Source organism: Mus pahari, chromosome 15, assembly GCF_900095145.1.
Source record: "Mus pahari chromosome 15, PAHARI_EIJ_v1.1, whole genome shotgun sequence".
Taxonomy (NCBI): domain Eukaryota; kingdom Metazoa; phylum Chordata; class Mammalia; order Rodentia; family Muridae; genus Mus; species Mus pahari.
The window spans coordinates 37,556,893-37,583,729 of NC_034604.1; the positions used below are offsets into that span (position 1 = coordinate 37,556,893).

Consider the following 26,837-nt stretch of genomic DNA (forward strand, 5'->3'; position numbering starts at 1 on the left):
TAATTGAGAAAATGCCTTACAGCTGGATCTCCTGGAGGCATTTCCCCAACTGAAGCGCCTTTCTCTGTGATAACTCCAGCTGTGTCAAGTTGACACAAAACTAGCCAGTACAGTAACAATAATAAAGAGATCATAAATTTGGGAGAGAGAAGGGATGCAGGAGGAGTTAGGTAGGTGAAGAAAGGGCATGAGTGATGTAGGTGTGCAGTCCTCGTGTATGAAGTTCTTAAAATTAAGATTAAAAAAAACCTTGAATTAGTGAAAAAAAAACAATTTACCTTCCATGATCAAATTGGATTCATCCAGGAGATACAGGGATGGTTCAACAAACATAAATCAATAAATATAATAAATCACATAAAGAACAGATACAAGGACAGAAACCACATGATCATTCTATTAGATGCAGAAAAGGCCTCTGACAAACCCAACATCCTTCACTGAGAAAAGGATATGGGGATCTTATTGCAGTATAATAAAGACAATATACACCCAGCTCACAGCCAACATCATGCTACGTGAAAAACAAAAGCAAGCATTTCCACCAAAGGCAGGAACGGCAAGGGCAAGGGTGTCCCCCTCTCTCCCCACTCCAAGTCCAGTGCTAGAAGCCTTAGTCGGAGCCATAAAACAAATGAAAGACACAGAGGATACAAATAGGAAAGGGAGATGTGAAAGTATTATTTGCAGAGGATATGATTCTATACACAAGAGTCTAAACACTCCAACAGAAAGCTGCCACAGCTTATAGCACATTCAAAAAAGTAGCAGGATAGAAAATAAATATGTAAAATCCACAGCCTTCCTATATTCCAATGAGGAAGAAATCAAATGGTCCTACCCATGCCTCAAAAATATCTTGGAACAAATCTACCCAAGGAAGTACAAAACTTGTATAACTAAAATTCTAAGAAATAAATTAAGAATATGTGAAGAAATAAATTAAAAATATGTGAAATGGCCATCCCAACGAAGTCATCTACAGATTCAATGCAACTACCTATATTTAAGAACTGGCAGGCTTTCTCAGTAAATGCCAGACACACACACACACACACACACACACACACACACACACACACGCACGCACGCACACACACACACACACACGCACACATACACACTCACTCATACACACACATACACACACATTCACACACATGTACTGAGTTTCTCTCATTCAAAATACTTTGGAAAGCAGTATTTTGGATTGTATATATGGAATGAATTAGCTTGGGAATAGGCTTTAAGTCCAAACATGAAATTTGTTTATATTTCATATACCTTATGTATAGCCTAAAGTTAGTTTTATATTCTACTTAAAAATGATATGCATGAAGTGAAGCTTCTGTTCACAAGATTCAATGTGGAATTTTCCCCTGTGGCCTTATGCTGGTGTTCACAAAATTTTGGACGTTCGATCATTTTGGGTTAGTAGCATTCCATTTTTATAGTAAACATTTAGTTTGTGGTGATATGACTAGCTGTTCTAGCTATTTGACCCTCCTCACATGGCATGAAAGCACCCCAAAACTGGTATTTATCAAATTCAGGCAGAGTGGGTGGAGTCAGCCTGTTAGATGCAGGCGACCCACCTCTAGTCTGTAGAGAAGTTTGAAAACAGCTAATGATACTGAGGTCTATATTTACTAAAACATGCCTGGCTCTGTTGGTGTGTGCACAAGAATGCACTGCCTACTCATGTCTACCACATCTTCCTCTTTGCCTGCTCTTTCACTGAAGATACTGCTGCTCCAGCAACAGTGTGTGTCAGTGGTTCTCAACCTATGGGTTGTGACCCTTTCAGGGAGTTGCTTAAGATAGCTGAAAACACATATTTATATTATGATTCATAACAAGAGCAAAATGACAGTCAGGAAGTAGCAAATGAAAGTAATTTTATGGTTGGGGGTCATCACAACATAAGGAATGGTATTAAAGGGTCACAGCTTTAGGAAGGCTGAGGACCACGGCTCTAGAGGATGCTGGGCATCTCTGCTCTCTGTCCATGGGCCAAGGTCAGGTAGGTGGATACTTTGCTGCTCGTGAAAAGGGCTCCCGTCTAAAGTTCTTTTCCCCAGAACCATTCGAGATACTCACTGAGAGTTTATAAATTTTAGATAGTGTATTATCATCTTTGATATAGTATTTAAATTTAAGTGACTCCAAGGCACGCTTTTCTAAGTTAAAATAAAAACGTGGCACTTCATTTGACTACACGTGCTGAGCCACCTATTTCTTAGCGTTCTCCACATATGATCTCCAAGTCTGGCACCAGCCGAATATGGCTTCAGAACCGGGACCCGTGGGCTAAAACTAGATTTGTTCTAAAAGCCTTCTCCCAAAATAAAAGCAATTGTGTTTGCCACCAAGTGTCCCTAGTCTTCTCTTTTCTAGGCAGGGAGCTCTGGCAGGCTGCCTGCTGCAATACCACCCACGCTCAGGTTCCAGTCACAGCATTCTCTCGTTTGGTATTGAGGACCGTGAAACTATAGGGCTTGCCTTCTACAGCTGGAAAAAGGCACGAGCACCATGTCGGTCCAAATACTGAGGGACTAGTATTGGGTAGGATCTTTTGAGCTGAGCCTTGAAGTCTAGGCTCTAGGGGAGAATCCAACTCTTGTGCATGGGGTGTGCTCTTTGAACCACGTGGGTAACACCGTGATCATGCTGCCTATTGGTCCTGAATTTTGGTTCTTAAGCTCTGTTGTGATGTGCTGTGGAATTCAGCCTTCCTAGACGCCAGTGTCTATGACCTCCCCCCACCCCCTTCCTTCCTGCTCTTGTCTCTGAAGACATTGCTACCTCTTACAACTCTCCAGGGGACGAGGGGGGAATTTTGCTCCCAAGCCCATGTGCTGAAATGGGCTGCCCTGTTGCTTGTGACAACTCTTTCTGTTTTGTTCTCAGTTCCTTCCATGTCACACATTCAATCTCAACTTCTTGTTATCTATCCATTGGTCTTACACCATCAGAAGCACTGCAATTCCTTGAAGCAACTTGAGTATTTCCCTTTCCCTTCCATTCTCCCTGCTACCATTCTTAGTGACTCAAATACTCTTCTCTTAACTACTAGGTCCATCATATCCAATGATTTTTCCCTGTCTCCACTATCACATGACTAAAGCAGTATCTTCTATGCAAACCTCTTTCTATTGCTACTTTCTTTCTGTCAGGTCTTCAAGGCCACTGACCCAAGTACTTGGTTCTTTCTTAGCTCCTTTAAGTTTAGGGGGGTCCATTGTGACAACCTCACTCTTAGTGTGCATGTTCAACAAACCTCTCTTTTTGAATTATACCCCTGTAACAAAACTGCACCCACAGGTTAAATCCTCCTGCCTGTCGTCTGTGTCAAGCTGGCAAATGGAAGACATCTTTATATATTTGTCTTATTTTGTTAAAATAATTTTGAGACAAATTTCATGTATCCCATGCTAAGGATGTTTATGAACTCATCCTCCTGCCTCCACTTCCTGAGTGCTGGCAGTACAAGTGTGCACTACTATGCCCAGTTTATGTTACTGGGGAATGAGCCAATGACTTCATGCTTGTTGGGCAAGGACTCTACCAACTAAGTTATATGCCCAGCTCCTTTCAAGGTCCTCAAGTTTTAAATGAACAACAGAAACTGCACGCTGATCCCTGAGTGACATTATGGTAACTCCCTTCGGTAAATGAACATCTTAAAGATTTTATCCGTATACACCAGATGACTTTCTCATCCTACTGAGAAAATAGAAGTGTAAGAAACACGTGGGTGTTCCCAGAGTGGCATTTATCAGCCCCTGTGTCTGAGCTACTCACACATCTCCCCTTTCTCTGACAGATGAGCTACCCACCTCCCTCAGGCCAAGTCTTCACTGGGCTCCATCACTTCTTGTGTTCCTTGAAGACTCAGCTACCTCGGATGTCTCTCTATTGTTTGGTCATTGACCCCGAACACACTGTAATTTCCTTCTGCCTGTATCCTACATTCCACCTACCAATCCACTCTCTGTTTTCATAGCTAGCGTCTATGCTCAGACCCTTTCTTCCCAGTCTCTTGAATATCCTCTGACCAGATACTCACGCTGTTTTGCATACTCCTCTGTTAGGGTACTGGAAACCTATACATGTCTAAGGCCAGTGCTTAATGCTCAGTCCTTTTCTTCTGAAGTTTAGCAACAGCATGGTTGGTGGCTTTTTCCACCTTGAGATTTTGTCCACGTGGTCTCCTCAACACTCCAAGTTTTCCTTATACTTCTCTGGCCCCTTCCACTCAATCTCCTTCACCAAGTTACCTTCCCATTCTCAGTCTGAAAACCCCAAGGGCAGGTCCTGGTCTCTTTAAATATACTCAACACCTAGGCAGCTGCTTCTAGTTCTCTGGCTTTGAAGACCTACTGTGTACTTTCACTTGGTTGTCTACCTCCTATCCTGTTTATGTCTCATTAGCTTAACAAGTTCAAAGCAAAACTCTTAATCTCCTCATCTAAATAAAAAGGCAACTCCACTTCTCTAGTTGTTAAAGACATTAATTAACACATGGGATAACTTTCAACATTTCCCTTCTTCCAACATACATCAGATCCTTGTGATTTTACTTTGGAATTACATCAGGAGTCTGGGCCCCTCTGTTGTTGCTGATACCCACATTAGAGCTGCTATCACCCATTTGCCAAAGATTGTATAATGGCTGGTTTTTGAGTCAATTTAACACAAGTTAGAGTCATCAGAGAGGAAGGAGCCCCGAGTTGAGGAAATGCCTCTATGACATCAAGCTGTAAGGGACTTTCTCAATTAGTGATCAATGGAGAGGGGCTCAGCCCATTGTGGATACTGCCATCCCTGGACAGGTGGTTCTGGGTTTTATAATAAAGCAGGCTGAGCAAGCCAAGGAGAGCAAGCCAGTAAGCAGCATCCCTCTGTGGCCTCTGCATCAGCTCCTATCTCCAGTTCCTGCCCTAACTTCCTTCAATAATGAACAGTAATATGGAAGTGTAAGCCAAATAAACCTTTTTCTCCCCAGTTTGATTTTTTGGTCTTCGATGCAGCAATAGAAACCCTAAGATAGTTTGTAATAACTTTAAAACTAATTCTTTCTATATCTTCACCTGTCTCTGTTACAGTTTTTCCTCCCCAGTGCAACCAGAATGTTCTTTTACAATTGTAAGGACAAATTATTCTGAAGTTGGTGATGGATCTAGAGCTCTGTGAATATACTAAAACCCAGGGAGTTACATACTCTGAAATGAGTGAATTCTGTGATAGATGAACGGTATCTCTAGTAAAGCACTATAAATCAAATCTGTCTTCCTAGATGCCCCTCTCTCTGCCTCATTTCTTTTTATCTAATTAAAGATATATTAAAAATAAGAGTAGTTATTTCTGTCTCTTGATTGATCTCCCTGTCCCTTGTGTGGCTTTTTAATAGCCTTTCTACCACCAAGTCCGGTCAAGCTCTTTCAGTGAAAATTCCCCTAGACAATGCCCTCTCCTTTGTTCCTTCCACCCATGTTCCCCCAGAGCTAAGGACAAGTACTTCTTATATGGAGTCTTTTCCCCCTTCCCCCTTCTGTAAGCAAGCAGATGTCACAGACTCTCCCTGCCCTTCCCCCATCCTGCCACCACTTAGCCTGCCTCAGCATCATCCCCTTTCCTGTAGCCTGCTTCTCACAGTGGAAGTTGAAACCCATTGTTTTCAGTGCCATTTCCTTGTAGCAGACCCTTTTATAGATCTCCACTGTGCCCAGCCAGAGAAAAGTAAAGCTCTCAGCACCAGAATTTGCAAGACCCCACCCTGCTTTTGTCTTCCGGTTCAGCTTTCTGTCTTTCTGTCTTTCTGTCTTTCTGTCTCAAGGTAAACTTTCTCAGTCTACAGTTCTCTTAACTTCAGGACTTGGGCTGTGGTATTTTTCTAAGCACATACTTGACCTAATGAGGTCATGACAGTTTCTCCTTCACCCTCCTTACCCTGCAAAGCTTCCCTGTCCTGGGCTCCCCAGATCTTAGCACCATCCCTTTTCAAGTGCTGTTGGTTCCTTGTTTATCAGTAGGTTTCTTCACTAGAGATTCACTGGAGCAGGCATGCTTGTCTTGCTCACTGTAGCTATGATAACTATTTCATATGACATTTCCAGGCGATAACTGCGTATAACTGGTCCACGTGCATCCTCATCTTAAATCACATGGCACCCGCAGCCTGCAGTATTGTATCAAACACATCACTAGGAACAGCCTTCTAACATTTGCAGGCAGAGGCTGATGCAAAAGCACACAAAGGGAGTGTTCTGGATACCCAGGGCTGGGTGGTGGTCTGTACCTGGTATGTCTCAATGGGGCGATTTTCCATGTTGAGATCCCAGACTTTCACGGTCAGATAGTCTCTGGTCATGATATACCTCCCACTGTGGCTGAACTTCACATCCGAAATTGAAGAGATAATTTCAGAGAAAAACGATCTGTTGCTTGGATCTTCTGGCTCTTCAAAAACTGCAGAACAAGAGAAAGACAAAGAGAAAACGTGATGAATACAGATAGCCCAGGCTTGTGAGCAGGCTCTGAAGTTGGGACCAGCCAGAGAGCTAACAGTGAACTTTCTAAGTAGGGCAGGTGTCTGTAGAATATAAAGGAGTTGCCAATAGTGGCAGCTCCCTTAAAACAGAAACACTGGTGCATTACTGTCCCCCCCCCCCCAAGGGATTGGCATGGAACCTGTCTCCTACTCTGCTTGCTGGTACACTGCCTGTTTAGAAGCCCCAGATCTGGATCACATTTCCCCTTATCTCTGAATGTCTGTGCATACCTGTGTTGGGAGACATCTTAGAATTCTCTTTTCTCTTTTCTTTCACCTCTCCTCTTTTCTTCCTATCTCCTCTCATTCTCCTCCCTTCCAGACTTTCCCTTCTCCCTTCCCTTTCTTTTTTCTTGTCTTTTTTTTTTTTTTTTTAAATGGTGTTTGGGAACAAACCCAGTCTTATGTATGTTAGGCACGTACCACTTAGCTACACTCTAAACCCCTGGAGTTAGTTATTTTACATGCTCAAACACTTTTCAGTTTTTTTTTTCCTAAAACATGTATGTAATCTATATTACTCTAAAATATAATGTGCAACTCAGCGGTTTTATGTATCACAATGTGTTTATGTAATCATACCACAATCTAAGTTCAGATATTTCTAATAACCCCCTCCCTCCCAAAACAAAACAAAACAAAACAACACCATGACAAACCCCTTTGTTTCTCATTCCTGTGGATCTTGGCAATCATCAACTCACTTTCATATAAATGCAACCATAGCACGTAGGCCATTTGTGCCACACCTAATATACTGTTTCTAAAGTTTATCAGGTTGTAGTATGTTCTTTGCTAAATCATTGCTTGGAGTTTCTTTATTCTGTTGACCCATCGGTCATTTGATAAATATTTGAGCTGTTCCCACTGACACAAACAACGGCATTCTGAATATTCATGTATAGCTTTTTGTACGGACATGCATTTTTGTTTTTCTTGGGTTGTGGTGCAGCAAAGCCCCAGACTGCCTTAAATCAAAGGTCAGAGCATCCTTTGCCTGGGTGACTTAGGTGCCCCAGGTGTCCTTATATATAAATGGTGCCTGCAATGTCCTTCAGGAACATTATCTACTCAGTCTGATTTTTCAATTCTCCTGTTTGCTAGATGTGGCCAATTTCCACTTCTCATTGGCATGGCTCAATGTGTCTTTTTTTTTTTTCCTGGAAGAAGAAGAGAGCAGAAGAGGAAAGAGGAGGAGGAAGAGGAGGAAGAGGAAGAGGAAGAGGAAGAGGAGGAGGAGGAGGAGGAGGAGGAGGAGGAGGAGGAGGAAGAAAAAGCGGCAATAGCAATAACAACAGCCATGGAGATGGCAGTACCCAGGGCCTTTAGGGGTCTCTTGAAACAGTGAGCCTCTCTCTCCTGTTCCAATGAATTTCCTAATTCTCTAGGTCTATTCTTGTTGCTAAGGGCTTTGTTTTGTTATATTGTTTTGTGGATGTTATTGTTTGAATTTGGTTCCAAGTTTAACCCAGCAAGGTTCAAAAGGAACTTCTGCACGCCTCCTCTATTTCCCTTCAGAAAAGAGCTGGCCTCCCAGGAATATCAATCGAACACAGCGTAACAAGTTACAATAAGGCACAAGATGCTATGCGCTGCACACAGAACATGCCTGTCCATATCAGTGACTATTGTGGACAATGTATTGATTGGTGTAGCTTCAGTTTTACCAGTTGCCAAAAAGGGTTTCGCATTGCTTGGCACATGAGCTTGCACATAGTAGGGCCTCAATAAATATTGGTCAGTACTTTTATCTTTCTTACATACTGTTCTGTGATGGCCAGTCATATTTCATCCATTAAGATTGAGCCCCTGAATTGACTAGCCAATACCAAGTGGCTAGCCCTGAAGTAATAATAATAATAATAATAATAATACTACAAACAACACAAAATGGACAGAGCACGTCACAACATTGAAGGAGTCAAGTGTTACACCATCACACAAACTTAGCTACAATTCGGAATTGAGTTTTACCATGTTATAAGCTAGTACTGGCAAAATAAAGAAACTGGGATGAATTAAAACCAACTACCTCTTGAGCTCCTATGTACTACATGGTATGAATTCATCCAACATTAATAAGTCAGTAAAGATGTCTTCATAGCTGGCAGGAACACAGCCCAAGTTTGTACTTGGTTTGCATCTAGCCTATGCTTTTCTTTTTCTTTTTCTTTCTTTTTTTTTTTTAACTTTTGATACATATACACATACATATAAATACATAATTACAATCTGCTTAGTCCACTTAGTGTCATCTCTGGAATAGATCCCCTCCAGGCTATCATTTGACATCCACAACTTTGACTTAATGGTCTCTCCTTCAGTGCCACCATCACCTTGGCTTTGATGATCTTGGCAGATGAGAGGGATGTGAAAGGTTTGTTTGTAATGAGGGAGGACTAGACTCAGACTTGTGCATAGGTTTTTACATCAATCACTTCTGCAGACACCCCTTCCATGGAGAAGAGCAGCTGGCAGGGTTTTCCATTCTGAGACCTGGTTGACAATTTCCCCGTAACGGGGAGGCAACCGGCAATTTCCGTACGGAGTGAGGCAGATGGTAATTTTGCTTTGGAGATTTGCAGGCAACAGTTTTGCCCCTGGAGAGAAAAGGCTCACCGATTGAGATGCAGCCAGCAATTTTTACTACATAGAAGACATAGCCAATAATTTTGCTCGATGAGAGAACTGGCCCACAGTTTCCCCACAGAGGGGAAGAACTCCCTAGGGCTGCAGACTTTGGTCTTTGCCCAGCTTAGAACAGTGATACAAGTACTTTAAGATTTAGTTAGTAGCTACTATATTTAATATGCTAGTGTCTTGATTTCCAGACCTGGGCTAGCAATTGAGAATTAAGATCATATTCAGCATTAGAGGATTCAAAAGTTGGGAGCTCCTTGGCCCAGTGGCTTAATCCTTGAAATGTGCTTTTCATAGACACTTGGATTCCACAAACAACTGTTCCTCAGACACCTGTCATCTTGCAAAGCCTGGTGGAGAATCAGTGAATGCAGACGACATTATATTTGCCCCCAACTTTTACAGATGAGTCTTAAAAAAATTCCCCATATATACTTTCTTCATAAATGTCTTAAAGTAAGCTTTCAAAGCTAAATCCTACTATAAGCCAAAAATGTACTTTGGGGACTTGGGAGGGCTCAGTAGTCAGAATGCTTGCTGCATAAGAACGAGGATCCCTGAATCTGGATCTTCAGCATCTATGTAAAAAGTTGGGCATGGCAATGCACATCTGGAACACCAGCCCTGGTTGTGAGGTTGGGGACAGTTTGGCAGATCTTGGGTATCTAGCCAAAATGGTGAGCTTTATGTTCAGTGAGAAAGCCTCTCCATAACTATATGAATGAGAGAGAGGGGGGGGGGCAAGGTGACAGTAATACCCAACACCTCCACACGTACCTGTATGAGGATGAGGATGTACACACACACACACACACACACCTCATGATGTTGTAAACCCATAATCTGAGGTAGGATGGTTGCTATGGGTCAAAAGAGGCCAGCCTAAACTACACAAAGAGAACAAAGGAAGCCAGGACTTCATAGCAATTCTCTCTTTCAGAAATACAGGGCTGCTTAGATGCTCAGCGGGTAATGACACTTGCTACCAAACTTGATTTCAATCTTTGGAAGCCACATGGTAGAAGGAGAGAACTGATTCCGGTAAGTGGGCCTCTGATTTCCATGTGTGTACAGGGTGCACATGTCCCACCCCCTCCCACAATGGAAATATCTTTTTTTTTTTAAAAAATCAAAGTGGCATAAATAAAACCCGAATTTTTTTCAGTCATGTACAAAAGCTTCACATGGATAGAAATGATAAGACAAGTGTGAGCTCTACGTGCCTAAGAAGAACTGCAAGTTCAAAAGCACTTCAGGGTCTGGAGGCTTCCGTTGCAGCAGTCCAACTCTGCCATGATAGCACAAAAGGAGCATCAATAATAAGGGGAAAATGAACACTGGGGCTTACTTTTGGCTCAGGGACACCAGGGTTTCAGTTTCATGGGACACAACCACCATGCCTGGCCATGGTGTATGTCAACAAGTATAAGGGCACACAAAATGCTTAAGGCACATGAGTAAGATCTGGGTAATATGGGTGAGCATGAAGAGTAAGGTTGCTGTGTTTCCCCCTCATTTATTGTGACCAGGGGTCTGTGTCAGGCCTCATTGGAAAACGAGCTTCTTTTCGTGGCAGACAGGATACTGGCACTCTACCATCTAAGATGTCCGTGTTCCCATCCCTCAGACATCTATGCTTTTTTTTTTTTTTTTTACATAGATGTAATATGTTGTAGATAAGAGAAATTAAGACTGTTAATTGACAGAGTTTAGGTTGAGAATGTGATCTGGGTGTAGTGGCCCACACTTGGAATCTGAGCACTTGGGGAGACTGAGGCAGGAGTTCTAGGCCAGCCTGGGCTTCAGAATGAGACCAAATCTCAAACACTGAAAACACATATACCCCAACCAAAACTACAAGAAAGTGAAACCCGAGTACTTGGGAGGCGGTGGTGGGAGGATTATGAGTTTGAGAGAATTTATCTCAAGAACTAAAAGGAACTAGAAAGTGATGTCGCATTACCTGGTGGGTCTGATGTAATGACAATGGTCCCCATAACTCTACTGACACCTTGGCTTTGGCCCAGTGGAGCTCATGTCAGACTTGACTTCCAGAAGTCTGTCCCTAAGTTCTCTAAACTGTGATTATGTGGGACTGCAGCAATAGGAAACTGATGTTCCTCTCACCGTATGAGCATCAGAGGGAGGGGACAGGAGTTCATGGGCTCGCTACTAAATTTCATAAGCTGTTCCTATTTCCCTGGGTCATGACAACTCCTCCTCTCTCTGGGTACTTGAAGAGCCTACTCTCTAAGCAGCCAACTTGGCATGGCTTCGATCTGCAGAGCTACCCTGGATTAGCCACTTTCTCCTTCCCATTGCTGCTGGTAAGCTCATGGTCTGATAGAACCAACAAAGCCAGGAGCCAGGAGCTTCAGACAGTGGACCAAGCATTGGGACGTCAGTTTAGTGAGAGGGCATGCTGCAGGACACCCAGCCGTGTGCTAGATGACTGATCCCAAAGCAAGGCTCCTCCCTGCTCAGATGCCTCCATAGAGTTCCTACTGTGGACAGCCAACAGGCCAGCCAACACCGGACCCTACATCAGTGTGTCAGCATCCCTGCATCTTTTTTCCTGGGTTCTAGAACTCTACTGAGTCCTGTCTGGTCTACCCATCATCTGCCTCAGGACCAGGCAGAGAGTGGACAATGTAAATACACACAGGCATGCAGCAGAGACAATGGGGCTGCTTGACTTGAGTGTCTACACCCCATACAGATGGCAGTTTCCATCCAGCTCCATTGATGGCTCCCACGGTCAGCTTGTTCTATCTGAGATGTCTACACTTTTCTGGGGAACCTTGGTTTTGTTTTTTACATGTTAGTAACTAAGTTCAAAATAAATTAAGGGTGTGAAAAAATACAAGTTACCTGTGAGCCACACAGGCTACAAAGCTTGTGACCTATGGCTCACAGACTACAAAGGTGCTGTGGGTGTCTATGAAGCACTCACTGTGCCTGTACTCGGACTTGATCCTTTCTTTTTCCCTATCTATCTTGCTCTCTCGTTTCTTCCACTTGAGATTCAACCTACAGGGCCTTCCTGAACCAGACTAATGCCTGCATTGTCTCCTCCCCAGTTCAGAAGTAAACTTGGGCCTAACTTCAAACTTGTGTTCGGTGTGTGTTTGTGGATGCTTGTGCACGGGTTTGTGTGTATGTGTGTTGCACAGGTGTGCTCATGTGGGTGGAGGACAGAGGTCAACGGCAAGTGTCTTACTCTATCATATCATGCTCCACCTAATATTTTGAGTCAGGGTTCTCACAGAACCTAGCACTCGATCATTTGGACACTGGCTTACTGGCTGTCTGATAAGCTGCGTTGGGATTACAGGCATCTGTCATTGCATCCAGTGCCGGGGATCAGAACTCCCTGTGTTTGTGTAGCAAACACTTATGACTTGGTCACTCTTCCTATTATTTTCAACAGTCTGTATTTGTTTCAAGGTCACGAAGGGTTAGAAAGTTTCAGGTCGGAGAATGGGCTTCCTAGAAAGCAAGGACTGGTGATTGCAACAGCACCTGTCCCCTGCCAGGCACAGCGGAGCCAGAAGCATCTTCACTCCATAGCTGAGGAAACAGGATGGAGAGACTGGGCCCCACAGGACCCTCTGGTCCCTGAGTGTGCACCTCGTAAGGGCTCATTAGCTCTGAGGGTGGAACCTTCTCATATGGTAGCCTTGGCTGGAATCTATGATTTAAAGGGAAGGGAAGCAAAACCCTGCGCTTGCCTCAGCACTGGCCTGCCAATCTAAAGCCTGCATTTGGGCAAGTGTGCCCAGAGAAGTTCATTAACTGTGGACCTGTTTGTCATCCTATTGTGAAAAATAGTCATTTATTAGCTGAACAGGTCTAGTCCCTTTTTGAGAACTGCCATTCTGGAAGGCTATTGATTGAAGGGGGGTGTCTCTGAGCACAGCCTATCCAGCAGGCAGCCGCAATAGGAGGTGGCTCCAGTCCAGACAAGATGATGAGTTGGCAGTGGGGGTCACGACAGGAGCCTAATGAAGAAATCTGTTAATAGGCAGGCCTGGCTTTATGAGGGCTCATACTGGTCTTTCCCTCCATTACACCCATCTTCCTGCAAGGCTAGTGTGTGGGGCAGGGTATCCACGGGCCTTATGCTTCTCTCTCTGCAGAACTGTACTTTCCTGTGGCCAGGGGCTCTGGGATCATGATGGCAGTGTCCTTTTGGACTTCTTGCCACACATCACAGGTTAGAGACTCAGGCCTCTCTGCCCATCCCCCTCCTTTTTTCCCTCAGAAAGCTCCCTTTGCTCCTCCCTTTTCTGTCTCTGGTAATTTGTTCCCAACAGGAAGCATCTTGCAGCTGTTCCAAGAGCAGCTTCAGCCCCCTAGGGAGTCTCTGCCCAGGTGGAGGAGATGGCAAGTGAGTGGCCTGTTATTAGGGGTGAACGCTGGGAAGCTGGTTGTCATGGCACCGAGAAAGCTAGGGCTGCACTCTCAAGCTGTCCCTGGTTCCCAGGCTTTATATATAATCATTGCTAGGAGAGGCAGACACAAGGAGGAGAAGAGAAGAGCCACGCCCTGCTGAATGCAATCTCCTAGCAGAACAAGGTGAGCAGTTCACATTGAGTGGGGCAGATGACCTCTGCAGGGAACAAGCATTGCAAGGACCTTGGGTGGGCTGCTCACAGCCCCTCTGTCTTCTTATGGCTCCTGCATGAATGGTTGTGTGCTCCCAGAGCTTTTCTACAGAAATACATTGTTACTAATCCACCACTAATCCAGTGTCTGGTGGTATCTAAAGCATGCACCGGTGGAGTAGAGACGTGTTACCAGTGGAAAATTCTAGTGCTGTGTTGGAAGAGGTAAGGGACTGTCCTGTGTGCTAGGTCATGAGCTAAAACTCTTAAGCAGGCAAAACATTAAAGTTGAGAGAGTTGCCTACCACTGATAATTGGCTAAAAAGTAAATTAAGTGTTGATTCTACAGTCCGCTGCTATCCCCCACATGGCCTTGCCATATCTTGCAGGGAGTGATGGTCTCAGAAAAATGGACTTGAGCTAATATAAGCCTTAAACTTTTGCATAAATAGCCAAGCAAATGCTTCATTATCTCCATGTTCTCACCAACCACAGTTAACAAGTAGAGCCATCTCTTTGTGAAATCAACATAATGCATCAGGGCCAATTCATTAAGCACCTTCTTAATTAAGACCTACAGGGGTCTCTCACAACTCAGGACAAACCTTCAACATGGGCCCTTCTTTTCCTTCCTATTTGTTATTTTGCTGTTGCTGTGACCAAACACTTGACCACTGTGGGGAAGACTAATTTATTTTGGCTCATGATTTGACAGGTTAGTGCCCATCATGGTGGGAAAGATATGGTGTAGCTCACGGTGTTGGGAACATTTGGCTGGAACTTCTTATATCTCTAGGGCCAGAAAGCAAGGCAGGAAATGTTGGCACCTAATTTTGCTTATTCTTTTATCCCTTTTTATTCAGTCGGGGACTCCCACCTTTCCTCAGAAGAACATCTGTAGGAAGACCCTCACAGACAAATCCAGAGGTATGTTTCTAGGTTCCACCATATTGACAACAAAGATTACCATACATTCCAAGGTAACTCTTGACTTTCTAGCCAGTGTACTTTGATGAAGAGAGAACACATTTTATAACCACCACAGGAAACAAAGGCTTCTCCTTCAGTCATCACTGTTGTTCATGGACTCTCTTCAGTGCATGAGGGAAGCCCTCAGCAGGTTTTACAGAAATGGAACTGTGTTATGTTGAGCTGGGCATGCTACTATATGCTTGTAATTCCAGTGCTTGAGAGGCAGTCAGGCGAATCAGGAATTTAAGGCCAGTATGGCTTTCAGAACAAAGTGTGAGGCCAGCTTGGACTATAAGGAACCTTGTTTCAAAAATGGAAATGAAGCAACCAGACTATAAAACCCACAATGTATTGATTTCCCGAAGGTCAGATTCTTGTATAAATGCTTCTGCTCTCCCTAGCTTTCTTAGGTGCTGGTCTCACCTGGCTATATCTCAGGCCTGGTGAGGCAGAAAGACAGGTTATATTTAGACCTGTTATTACCATCATTCACTCATGGGTTTTAGACATCAGTTTGAATTTAGTATTTGGCATTTTGTAAAATTCGGGTTTTCTGAGCCCCAGTTTTCTCTCTCTTTTTTTTTCTTCTTCCGCTTTTTCGAGTCAGGGTTCCTCTGTATAGCCCTGGCTGTCCTGGAACTCACTTTGTAGACCAGGCTGGCCTCGAACTCAGAAATCCGCCTGCCTCTGCCTCCCGAGTGCTGGGATTAAAGGCGTGCGCCACCACGCCCGGCTCAGTTTTCTCATTTTTATCTCTGACTACATGCACTTTCGTGAACAATAACACATGCTAATAAATGCTGAGGTTTACTAGGGGCAGGAAATCATTTTTTTTCTCACTGATCCTCATGGCGATCCAGGAATCCAGGAACTGACCTTGTATTGCACAGGTAGACAGACACTCAGGCTTGGAAGAGTTAAGCCAAGAAGCCCAAGTTACCCACTGGAGTTGGTTTCACCCCAGAACAATACTGACGACCACCATGGTATACATCTATATTCTCTTCATCCCCATTAAAGCAAGGTTTCCAAACCTCAGGACTGTCATAAGCTGCGATAGCTGGTTTTTGATATTTACCCGATAGACCTCAACAAAACACAGAGAAGCCACCTCCTAGTTAGCAGTTGTTCAGTGGATTTAACATTCTCTGAAAGACGGAAGTCTTCTTAACATCAAGCTCTTCCCCTTTAACTCCCCCCCTTCCCACTGCCCCTTGATATCCTTTCTGGCCCAGAAGCCATGCCTTACTTCTGTGAACTTCCAGATCAACGTTGTCAAGATCTGGTTAGGACACAGAAGTCAATGTAGAGCACCACATAGTATGCTGATATTAATACAGATGACAGAGACCCATCATCACTCAGGGGCACTGGGCATGAATAGGACACCATTGAAGAACCAATGAAAATACCATTACGATCAACACTAATGCTGGAAAGTTCCTAGCAAGTGAACATTACCTTTTCCTATAAAGAAGCAAAAAACGTCGAGGTATGGGGCACTTTGACTCCCCAGAAGGCAGCTGTTATTCTCTCCTCTGGTGTCCTGGCTCCCTTGAGCAAAGGACTGCCAACCAAACACAGCCGAGCGAGTACCCTTTATGCCAGGACTATCTGTTTTGAACACTCTACTTTTGGATGCCTTCAGAAGACAACAGGACAATGACAGGTGCTTGCTCCAGCTCCTGCAAGAGCGTCTCTAGCCTGGACTGTTTCAAATGGTTTATAGTAGACTTCCTGCTTTCATAAGCCTTGGTGAACTTTAGGTGACACTGCAACCATTTCGACCTAGGTCAGAGGGAAACACTTCCCCTGTCCACCTAGCAAATAGACTACTGTGCTTGGTACAAAAGGAACAAGGCTGCGATTGGTACAAACATTCATTTGGATGAAAAGTTAGCTTTGATTGGTACAAACATCCTCTTTGTCTATCTAAGTGGGATTTTCAGACTACTTATTAAGCTGAATGCGTGGGGGATAACCTTCAGGACTGTTCATCATCATGATGTTTTTCTTAAGTGGTTGTATGGCCTACCTTCTCCCCTCCTTTCTTCTCTCTATTACTTTTTGTTTTGTTTTTCAAGACAGGGTTTCTCTGTGTAGCTTTGGCTGTTCTAGGACTAGATCTGTAGACTAGGCTGGCCTAGAACTCACAGAGATCCACTTGCCCTTCCTCTGCCTAAAGGCATGCGCCACCACCCCCACCCCCACCCCCACCCCCACCCCCACTACCACCACCACCACCTGCTTGCATAGTTTCAGTCTGCATCTGCTGTCTTTGACACTGGGAATCTAAATTTCGTGTTCAGCTTAAAAATAAACTCCATGTTCGAAACACTTCATAATTTCCTGTCCTATGTTAGCATATGCCCTTGTATCCCACCACACTCAGAACAACATCGTGCTAATATTTGCTTTGCTTTTCATGTTTTCTCCCTAAGCTTAATAATCCCATTTTTCCTCACATGTAAATTTTCAATTCACAACTTTGTCTCAGTGCAGAAATTTTCAAAAGCCATCACAATTTCAGGATGTACTGGCTGACCCCAGGGTTAAGGATGCCCACACAAAAGATAAGTCCTATTGAAATGCTCATTCTGAGGTTAAAGATGGAAAAGGGGGTGTCACAACTTGAAGGGAGCTTTGCAGGAAGAGCATTGCCTGCCTTCTGCTGCAGAGCTCTGCTCTGTGCTTGGTGACAACTGGAGAACCAACAAGTCCTCACAGCAGTTCAACAGATAAAGGACCTGTAAGATGGACTGAAAACCGGCGGAGTGGATGGCAGCACCCGAGATTCAGTTATTGATGCCACCTGCCGAGCTGTCAAAATTGAATTACGTGAAGCTTACGGGGGCTTGAATTAACTGATACATTTAACACAGGTCAATTACACACATAAGAGATCCCTCCACTTCTCTTCTCCATCTTTCAATGCACACAAGTACTAAGGATGGTGGTATTCATCATTTGAAGTAAGAAATAAGCCAGATCACTGTTGAAGCTTCGGTTGTCCCTGAATCTTGACTTCACTAGTTACCAAAACCAAACCAAACTAAACCAATCCAACCCTAAAACCCGACAGAGCTACACAAGTAGACACAGTGGCACATACCTGTAACCTTAGCACTTGGGAAGTCAAGGCAGAGCTGTCTGGACTAAGCAAAGGCTATGGCCTTTGAGAGTTTTCACTAAGATCAATGAAGATAAAAAATGAGGAGGGACTGCCAGTGTTTCTTATCAACATGTGTCAATGCAAACATTTTATGAGTTTTTCCATGAAATCTTAGAGTCTACAGAATTTATGAATTGGTTTGTGCTTAGACCAAAACACTTGGGAACCTTGGTTCTTTGTATGTGCTTGCATATATGCCAGAGGTCAACCTCAAGTGCCATTCCCCAGGAACCCCCTGTCTCATTTTTGACTCAGGATCCCTTATTGGTTTGGAACTCACCATCTTGTCTAAGCTGGCTGGCTACTGAACCACCAGGATTACAAGCACACACTGTCACGTCTGGCTTTTGTGCATGGGCTCTGCAGACCAAACTCAGATCTTCATGCCTTCACAACTGCAAACATGTTACTGAGCTGTTCCTCTAGCCTCCTTATCCTTGGTTCTCAACCTCACCCTCCACAGCTAGTTTATAAGCCGACCTACTAATTTATATCCCTGGCATTGCTCCAAACCATGTGATTTGACATCTCAAGAACGTTCTCATTTCCTAGTATTCACTCTTTCTCCTGACACTTCACTCTTAAATGGTCACAGACACCCATCTACTCCTTTCCCTAAAATCTTCCTAGATGTCCCTTTCCCTAGTATAGTAACATTGAAAGTCCTTACCATGGCTTACAGGGCTACCATGTTGCCCAATTCCCATGTTCTATGAATGACATACAGCATGAAGGGTACCAGTTTTACGAAGGGGAGTTTGAGTGTAAGTTCTCATACCCTAGGCTACAAGCTCCCTAGAGCTCCTTCTCATAATAGATTGACCACCTCCTCTCATTGATGCCCACCTACCAAGTGCAGTCCCACCCAGAGCCTTTGTATTGCTGCAGCTTCTGATTCAGGATCTGTTGTCACCAAATACATTTGTGCATGTGATTGGTGTTTGATTCCTTCTCCTTGAGTAGATACTGCATGGCTGAAAGGCTCTATCTTTTGAATGCTTTGCAGCAATAAATAGAAGCAGAATACATGAGTAAAATAAAATGGCAAAAAAATGGCTACTATTTCACAGACTCCTCCCACACTCAAGTTACCTTGTATTTCTCAACTTATGAAAGTATTGTAGCTTTTGAAATCATAGCCGGTTTACTGCCATTTTTTCCTACTTTCAGTGACCAGGAATCTTAACCTTAATGTAAGTTAACTATAAATATATTATTTTATATTATATAAACATATAATATGTAACAAAATATAAATTGTCCTTAAGGTAAGTTAGACATGATAAATTGGGCTTTTTTGTCCATCTCTCTCTGCCCCTTCTATCTCTTTCTCCTCTCTCCCTCCTCAGGAGATTGCTAACACTTTTCCCAATTTGCTAAGAACATGCTCGATCACTAACCTAAACCCCAGCTGCTAGAAATGTATTCTAAAAGCTAGAAATGAATGAATCCAGTCAACCACTCTTTTATGTGAGCCTTCCTAGCCCTTCAAAGAGAAGCACCAGATGCAAACTATCATTTTGCATGATTACAGTCATTTGCCTATATAGAGGATTTTTTTCAGCACTGTGTTATGTGCCTAGGGAGCCATAGACAGTGTCTAGTCATAGGGGAGGCTTGACTTAGGAAAAAAAAACAGATCAGGCAACACATGACATTTAGTATTCAGAGAGGACATCTAAACTGGCTCGGGAGTCTGGGAAGTCATCTTGAGGTGTATGGTGTGCAGAAAATTGGCCCCAAGGATATCTACATCCTAACTCATTCAGTCCATGAAGGAAGTAAGACTGGATGGCATTATGGCTACTAATTAGCTGACCTTAGAATGAGATTGTTCTATTTCATCTGGGTGGACTTCATACAAACACAAGAGTCCTTAAGATGTGGTAGAAGAGAAGGCAGGGGTACGATTCGAGGTTTTCATTTCCCTATTGCTGGATTCTCAAACCGTGGAACGGGGGCAGTCACCAGAAGCTGAAAAGCTCAAGGAAGTCAATCCTTTCCACAGTGTCCCACGGGAAGGCAGCCCAATTTTAGCTAGTCACACCCATGGTAGATGTCTGGACTCCAGAATGGCAAGATGACAACTATGTGAGGCTTGAAGCCACTGGGGCTGTGGAGTCTTTGTTACATCATTTAGGAAGCATTGGATTTCCTGTCACGCCTCTGGCATGAAAGAATGGGCTACCTTAGGATCCTGACAGCATCAGCTAATACACTTGAGAGGCCAGAGACCCTCCCCAGAGAAAATTCCTGCCAGGTAGTCTCTTGACTGATTTCCTTGAGCTATATAGATGCTCACCTATGCCCTTGACTTGTTTATAATGGCTCATCACAGAAGACAATCACTGGTAAGGTGGCCTAGAGATGTTCTAGGGTCAGAGCCACCTGGGACCCCACAGGTGACACTTTTCATCTTGCATGTCTTGGTGGGGAGTAGGTGGGGAGGCAGGTGGTAATTTCAACCTCTACTGCTTTCTCATCCAAGACCCTGCACAGAGGAGCTAGCAGGACCTGGGACAGTGTCAACTGTTAATGAATGACATTTACCTCCAAAATTAATAAGCTTTCTAGTCCTTAGGAAAATCCACTCAACTGCAGTCTCCAGGATGACTAATTGACAGAAATGGTAAATTAATCAAAAATGGAAATGAAGACGGAAGAAGGGGGAAGGGATTCTATTTTTACTTGAATGTGGGGCTTGTCTGCTCTGCAGTTAATTGCTGCTAAATTTGAATGGGGTAGACATCGTGTGTGTGTGTGTGTGTGTGTGTGTGTGTGTGTGTGTGTGTGTATTCTGCTTCATGTAGCAAGGATGTTTGGCTTTTCTCCAGGTAGGGTGTGTGTCTCTGTGTGTTGGTAATCCTGACATCAGGAGAAAAACATTTTAGTTAAGGGCTTTGTTTCTCTAACCTAACCAAGCTGCAGTAAACAGTGTTAATTATGCCCCAGATCGATTCTGAACCCCCTTTGGAGGCTTTAGGATGAATCACAGCCATAGTAGGAGTTGATGCCTTTGGACACATTCCATCAGGGGCCTGGCAAAGGTTTATTAGGGCAGCTAGTGGTCTACAGAACCTGGGTGTGGTCATTACGTTTGGAGATGAGGGATGAGGGTAGATGTCACACCCCATGCAAAGCTGACTTAGCCCTTGCAGGCAGAAATGGTCAAGGTAGGGTCATGGGGACAATGTGGGTCACAATAATTGCAGACCCACAAGTTGTCATTCTGGAGACAAGAAAACAATCATGTACTTTTCCCTGCCAAATACACAGGAGATTGGTGAATTAGACAGACATAGATTCGAATTTGACTCTAGCCCTGGAACCTGGGGCAAGTTTCTTCACCTATATGTCTTATCTATAAGCTGGAGCACTAATACCAATCTGCATAGGAATTAAATACAACATAGAGGACTTCAAAACAAACAACTCATCCTCCTGCACGCCTTCCACCTTTGGAGGAAAATGACATTTCCGATTTGTGTTTTTGGGTTGGGCATCAAACTTGGCTCTGTTTCCATGGCTGTTTTCTAAATGAGGCTACTCACTAAAACATTTCAGTGTTTAAGGACTGAAGTACTGCCATCTTTATATCCTCAATACTAAAGACCTGGTGGTTTCTATACATGGTCCATTCGAGACACATTTACATGCCCTCTGGGACTGATGGCTGAATGGAAAGTCTTGGTGGCATCTGAAGGCAGGAGTATCTGTGGGTTTGCTTTGGGCTGCAGCCTTGCTCTTCTGAGAGGATCTACTTGGTAAAAAAGAACCACAGAAGGCAGGCTTGCTGGTGGAGTCATTCAAGGGGATTGATGCTGTGAGGATCCCCAGACCGTCTGTTAGAGAGGTACCCTGGCTCCTTCTTCAGGACCTCTGTGACTGACTGGCTCCCCTCTAAGTCCCCAATGCAAGCCAATCCCTCCCAACATGGTGGGATCTCCAGAGGTAGGCAGAATGGTTGCAAGCATGCCCAAACCACAGTGGAATGAAGACTCAGGTGAAAGACCTGACCCATACCTGTAGGGCTGCGGGCATCTACACATTAGGCATCTGATGTGATGTAGGCATCACATGACTAGCTTCACTCAGCAGATGTACACTACAACATGTCAGGCAGTCACTTTTCCTTCAATAGTGAAAGGCTGTCACAGGACCAAGTCTCTTGATCACGTCCCCAGTGTCATCTTTAGTGGCATCCCAAGCATTTGATACTGTCTGTCCTAGTATCCTTTTGCCACTACCCATGCTTTGCTATACACCTTGATTTCCTCTTACCCCAAGAAGCTCATCTCCTACCTTCTTCTTTGTACCCCATTGTTAAGTCAAGTTGCCATTCCTTTGGCCTTGGTCCTGGTTCTCCACTCTTCTCTGCCCATACCATGTCTTAGCTTGAAACACCATAATATGTGCATGACTCCTCAACTTTATACCTGTAGTATAATGTCTTCCCGAGCTTCCACATTAATGTATCTATGATCATTAGACTTTTCTAATTAGATGACTCATAGACATTCCTATCTGGAGACAGCGGAAGAAGTGGGCTTCTTTCTATAGCAAACCAGTTCCTTCTTCAGCCTCCTCACTTCAGTATCTTCCCACTGTACCATCAGCCAAACTAATACATGACTTCAAATTTCCCCCTTCCCTCTGCCTCATCATTTCAAATCTCTCAACAAGCCTTCACAGCCTTTCCTTGCAGCAGACCACACCTATGTCCCTTCCTTGGTCAGAGTGTCTATCAATTGTCCTGAGACAATGGAAGGAGGTCTCCCAATTGATTTCCTTGCTCCCAGGATGGCTGCCCTATTTTTGAGACGTCTCTTAAGGTTATAAACACATTCCAGGATAATGGTGCTCTCTCTATGGAGTGTGTGTGTGTGTGTGTGTGTGTGTGTGTGTGTGTGTGTGGTGTTTTTTGGTATGGGGGCACATGCATATGTACGCACATGTGTGAAGCCAAAGGTTGATGATGGATATCTTCCTCTTCACCTTATATATTGAGGAAGGATCTCTCAATGAACCTGGAGTCTGTGGATTCAGCTAGTCTATCTGGCTAACATGTTCTGGAGTTCCCTGTCTCTGCCTTCTGAGGGTTGGGATTACAGGCAAGGGACCATGCTTGCCAGGTATTTACATGGGCGCTGAAGATCCAGCTCTCATGCATAAGGGGCAAGCACTTTACCCAATGAGCCATCTCTACAGCTCCAGTCAAGTCTTTCTTCATGCTAGGATATATTCTGAGAAATGCATTGCTAGGTGCTTTTGTTGGGCAACACAAAAAAAGATGGATGCTAGTAGGTAATATAAATTTAGGGGATCCTATTATTGACCAAAATAACCTTATTCAGCACAAGACTATATTCAGTTTTCCGCTAACAGCTCCTTAATCCCACTTGGAATGGAATCCATGGGCTTTCTCCAGGTTACACAAAGTATGACTCAGAGTTCAAATTTTTGCCTCCTTTTTAAAATACTGCTTTCTGCTTAATCATCCCTATCCTCTAGTCTTGGTTTGTTCTTCAAACACAGTTATTCCTGAGCTAGGATCCTCACCATCACTGGATCCTCCCAGTGACTTACCTCTAGCTCAGAGGCCTTCCCTCACAGCACCCTGTAGAAACAGCTCCACTCCAGGTACTCTCTGACTCTATATTATTTTCTATTGCTTGTACCACTGACTAAAAATTCATTACTTATCTATATTTTGAATATACTTGTTCCCTTGCCCCACAGAAGGTCACCTTCTAGATGGCAAAATCCAGAAGGTGTTTAATAAATCTTAGTTGTATAAGCGAGTCCTGGTATTCTGGTGAAGCAGAATGGAGACCTGGACTGAATCCAGTATATGCATGCCACCTTGGAATGGTCCGTTTAGTTCTTATTCCATGAATCCCTGTAGCAGGGAAATCTGATGTTTCCCCCCAGGTAGTAAGGGGAGAAAGAGAGCAGAGTCACAGGTCTTTCACAGCCCCTACACAAAGTGAGCCTACAGTATGGCCCCTATCAAGAGGAGTGGGGAGATGGACAGACAAATAAAGGGCCAGAGTGATAAGAAGCCAGTTAATTGCACAGATCTGGATCAAACCACAGCCACATTTGTTTCTATAGACTCTATAATTATACCAGTTTTTTTCTTTTCTGATTGAGTAATGATGGTGGGTACCTCACAGGGTAGGCTGCAATGGGCCCACACTTATGTGTTTGGCTTGATTCCTGGATGTTGTAAAACATCACAGAGGTCAGCTGTGATGATGGGTGATGATGTTACTACTTCTTCAGCTATTGCTGCCTTTCCTCCTGGTTTCACTCTTAAAATAAGACACACAGTAGGGAAAAGAGGGAGAGGAAGTGGGAGAGGGGGAGGGGAGGGAAGAAGGGAAGGGAAGGAAGGAAGGGAGGGAGAGAGAGGGTCTTCATCTTGCATCAAGATGCAGACACTATTCTGAGTCCTCAGGAGTGTTTCTGCATTTAATCCTCCAGGTACCTACAAGGCAAATATGACCACTATCTACGTTTTGCATGCGCGTGAGCTGAGGCAGAGAGATGTAACCTTCTCAAGATCGCCCAGTTTGGCCATTGTAACATAGGATGATAGTGGTCACCTAGTCTTCCTTGAACTTCTTAGCCCAGTCTCTTGAGACCACTCACTGCTGTCTGGAAGGAAAGAGCAAAACTTTCTTGGGCCATGTGTGTAGGAAACACCAGGATGGACTCCATACTACCTGGCACACCTCCTATGCCTATGATGGGCACTTGGGGTATGTAGGGAGTCCAGACCCATCCTTTGATATATCAAAGACTTATTTTGAAACAAAATGATTTTTGATTTACTATCAACATTTATGCTTTTTAAAATATTGATGTTGCTAACATGATTTGGCTTATTAAGGACTAAACTCAAACTCCGCTTATTATTACTGAAGGGTGACTTTTAGGAAGTAGACTTCTTAGCTCTGAAACAAATCAAAATATTTAGAGAACAATGGCTTCAGCACCACGGAGAGTTCCCGAATGCCCGTGGCCCTGCAGTTTCTGTGTACAGTTCTTGTGGACTTGTTTGGTTGGTCCTCTGTCTCCATACAGCCCTTACAAAGAGCCTTGCTTACTCTGTATGAAGACTGTGTGGGCCTCTTGACTGTTACCTTTTTCTGCCTGGAGAGAAAGCAATGGCTTGCAGGAAGGAACACGACCAGGACAGAAGTTTCCTGGGCCTGCACACTTGAAGAATTCCGCATCTCTCTCTGTAGGGGCTGAATTTTGCTACCTTCAACTAACATTCAGAGATCTTATCTTGTCCCTGAGCCTCAGAATGTGACTGTTTTTGGACACTGGAGCTTAAAGGATGTAATCACATGGATATGGCATCACTAGGCGAACACTAATCTTAGACAACTCTTATAAAGAAGGGGTGTTTTACATACAGATGCACACAGGATAGAGGATGTGTACACACACAGAGAAGGTCTCTTCAAGGGAAGGAGAGATGAGTGTGCCCAGCCCAGCCAACCCTACCAGCTGCCACCTTTCTGAGAATTATGAGATGGGCCCCACGAGATGGCTCAGCTGGAAAGAACGCTGCTGCACAGGCCTGAAAACCTGCGATTGATCCCAGAGTCCACATAAAAACACCGGCTACAGCAGCACACATCTGTAATCCCAGTATTTCTATGGGAAAACGTGAGGCTAAGATGGGAGAACTGCCCAGGAGTTTGCAGGACAGCTAGACTGGAGTATACAGTGTGGAACAAGCAACAGGAGAGACCCTGCCCCAAAAGGAGAAGGAAGGAGAGAACAGACACCTGAAACTTGTCCTTCACACAAGGTTAATGTTTAAATTAACAGAATGAATAAAGATATGGTAACGTAGATCCACATTCACACACCTGACCCCTATTAAATAAAATTTGAAAGTTGGAAACAGAATTGAGAGGCAGTAACATTTTGCTAAGTCACTTGGTTGAGGTACTGTGTTAAAACAGGCTCGATAAGTGAATACATGCTCTCTCACAGTCTTGGGACCATCTTCCCATATCTTTCCCACAAGTGCTCAGTCAGGGTCTGTACCAGGCATGTGGCAACTGAGAGTCATAGTGGAATCGTGTTCCAGGTAGAGGAAGAACTTAGGTAAAAACCCTGAGGCAGGAAAGGGCTAAAGATGTGGAAGTCCTGGAATCAGGTTAGGGTGCGAAGGATCCCTGGAGCCTAGAAGGTGGAGATGGGACAAGAGATGATCCTTGCGGATGCTGGACAGGAGTTCAGGCTTTAACTCTTTTTGTTTTAGGCTGGCGTTTGTATCACCTGCCCGGTTTCTTCACACACTCCCCAACACATGTGTGTGGAAGGAGAGAAGGCAGGATCCAGCCCAGCAGAGTGATGCCGCCTTCAGTACCCTTTGTTTAAGGCGCCTCAGACTACAAATGCAAATACCTCACCACCGCCAGAAGGGATAGGAAAAAAAAAAGTCAGAAAATAGAGAGGGAGAGGACAAATCATCCCTTCCAACCCCTGCTGAGCATGCAGAGTGAGGGACATATGGAAATTAATATATTCGGCTCTGATAACACGGTTTTCCCCGGCGTTTTGATTAAACGCCGACGGTTATTAAATATCCTCCTTCTCCGTGCTCAGCCCCGAAAGCCAATGTTGCTTTTCATTCTGAACTCTGATGGACTGCCGTGCCGTTCACGCACACACCTCAGCCAACTGCAGGCTGGCACTGGAGGAGGAGGATGGGGAAAATCAATATGAAATGTCAGGCAAGGAGGTCAGGACACCACCGGCCTCCCCAGCTGGCAGAAGCTGGGGCCTGGTGGCTTTGGAACAAAGGGAGGTGTGCCCTGAAGAAGGTCAGTCTTTTGGCCCCTTCTGGCGCCTTGGAATGCAGAGC

The 26,837-nt window shown here is 44.2% G+C and overlaps 1 protein-coding gene across 2 annotated transcripts in view; it reads right to left on the reverse strand.

The window, feature by feature from the left end:
* The window catches only part of Ppp2r2b (protein phosphatase 2 regulatory subunit Bbeta), a 407,624-nt gene that overhangs the window by 8,812 nt on the left and 371,975 nt on the right, over positions 1-26,837 (reverse strand). For both annotated transcript variants that reach the window (XM_029547262.1, XM_029547263.1), the window contains one exon: positions 6,302-6,471. In XM_029547262.1, the coding sequence (XP_029403122.1) occupies positions 6,302-6,471 (170 nt within the window). The remainder of the gene's footprint in view (positions 1-6,301; positions 6,472-26,837) is intronic.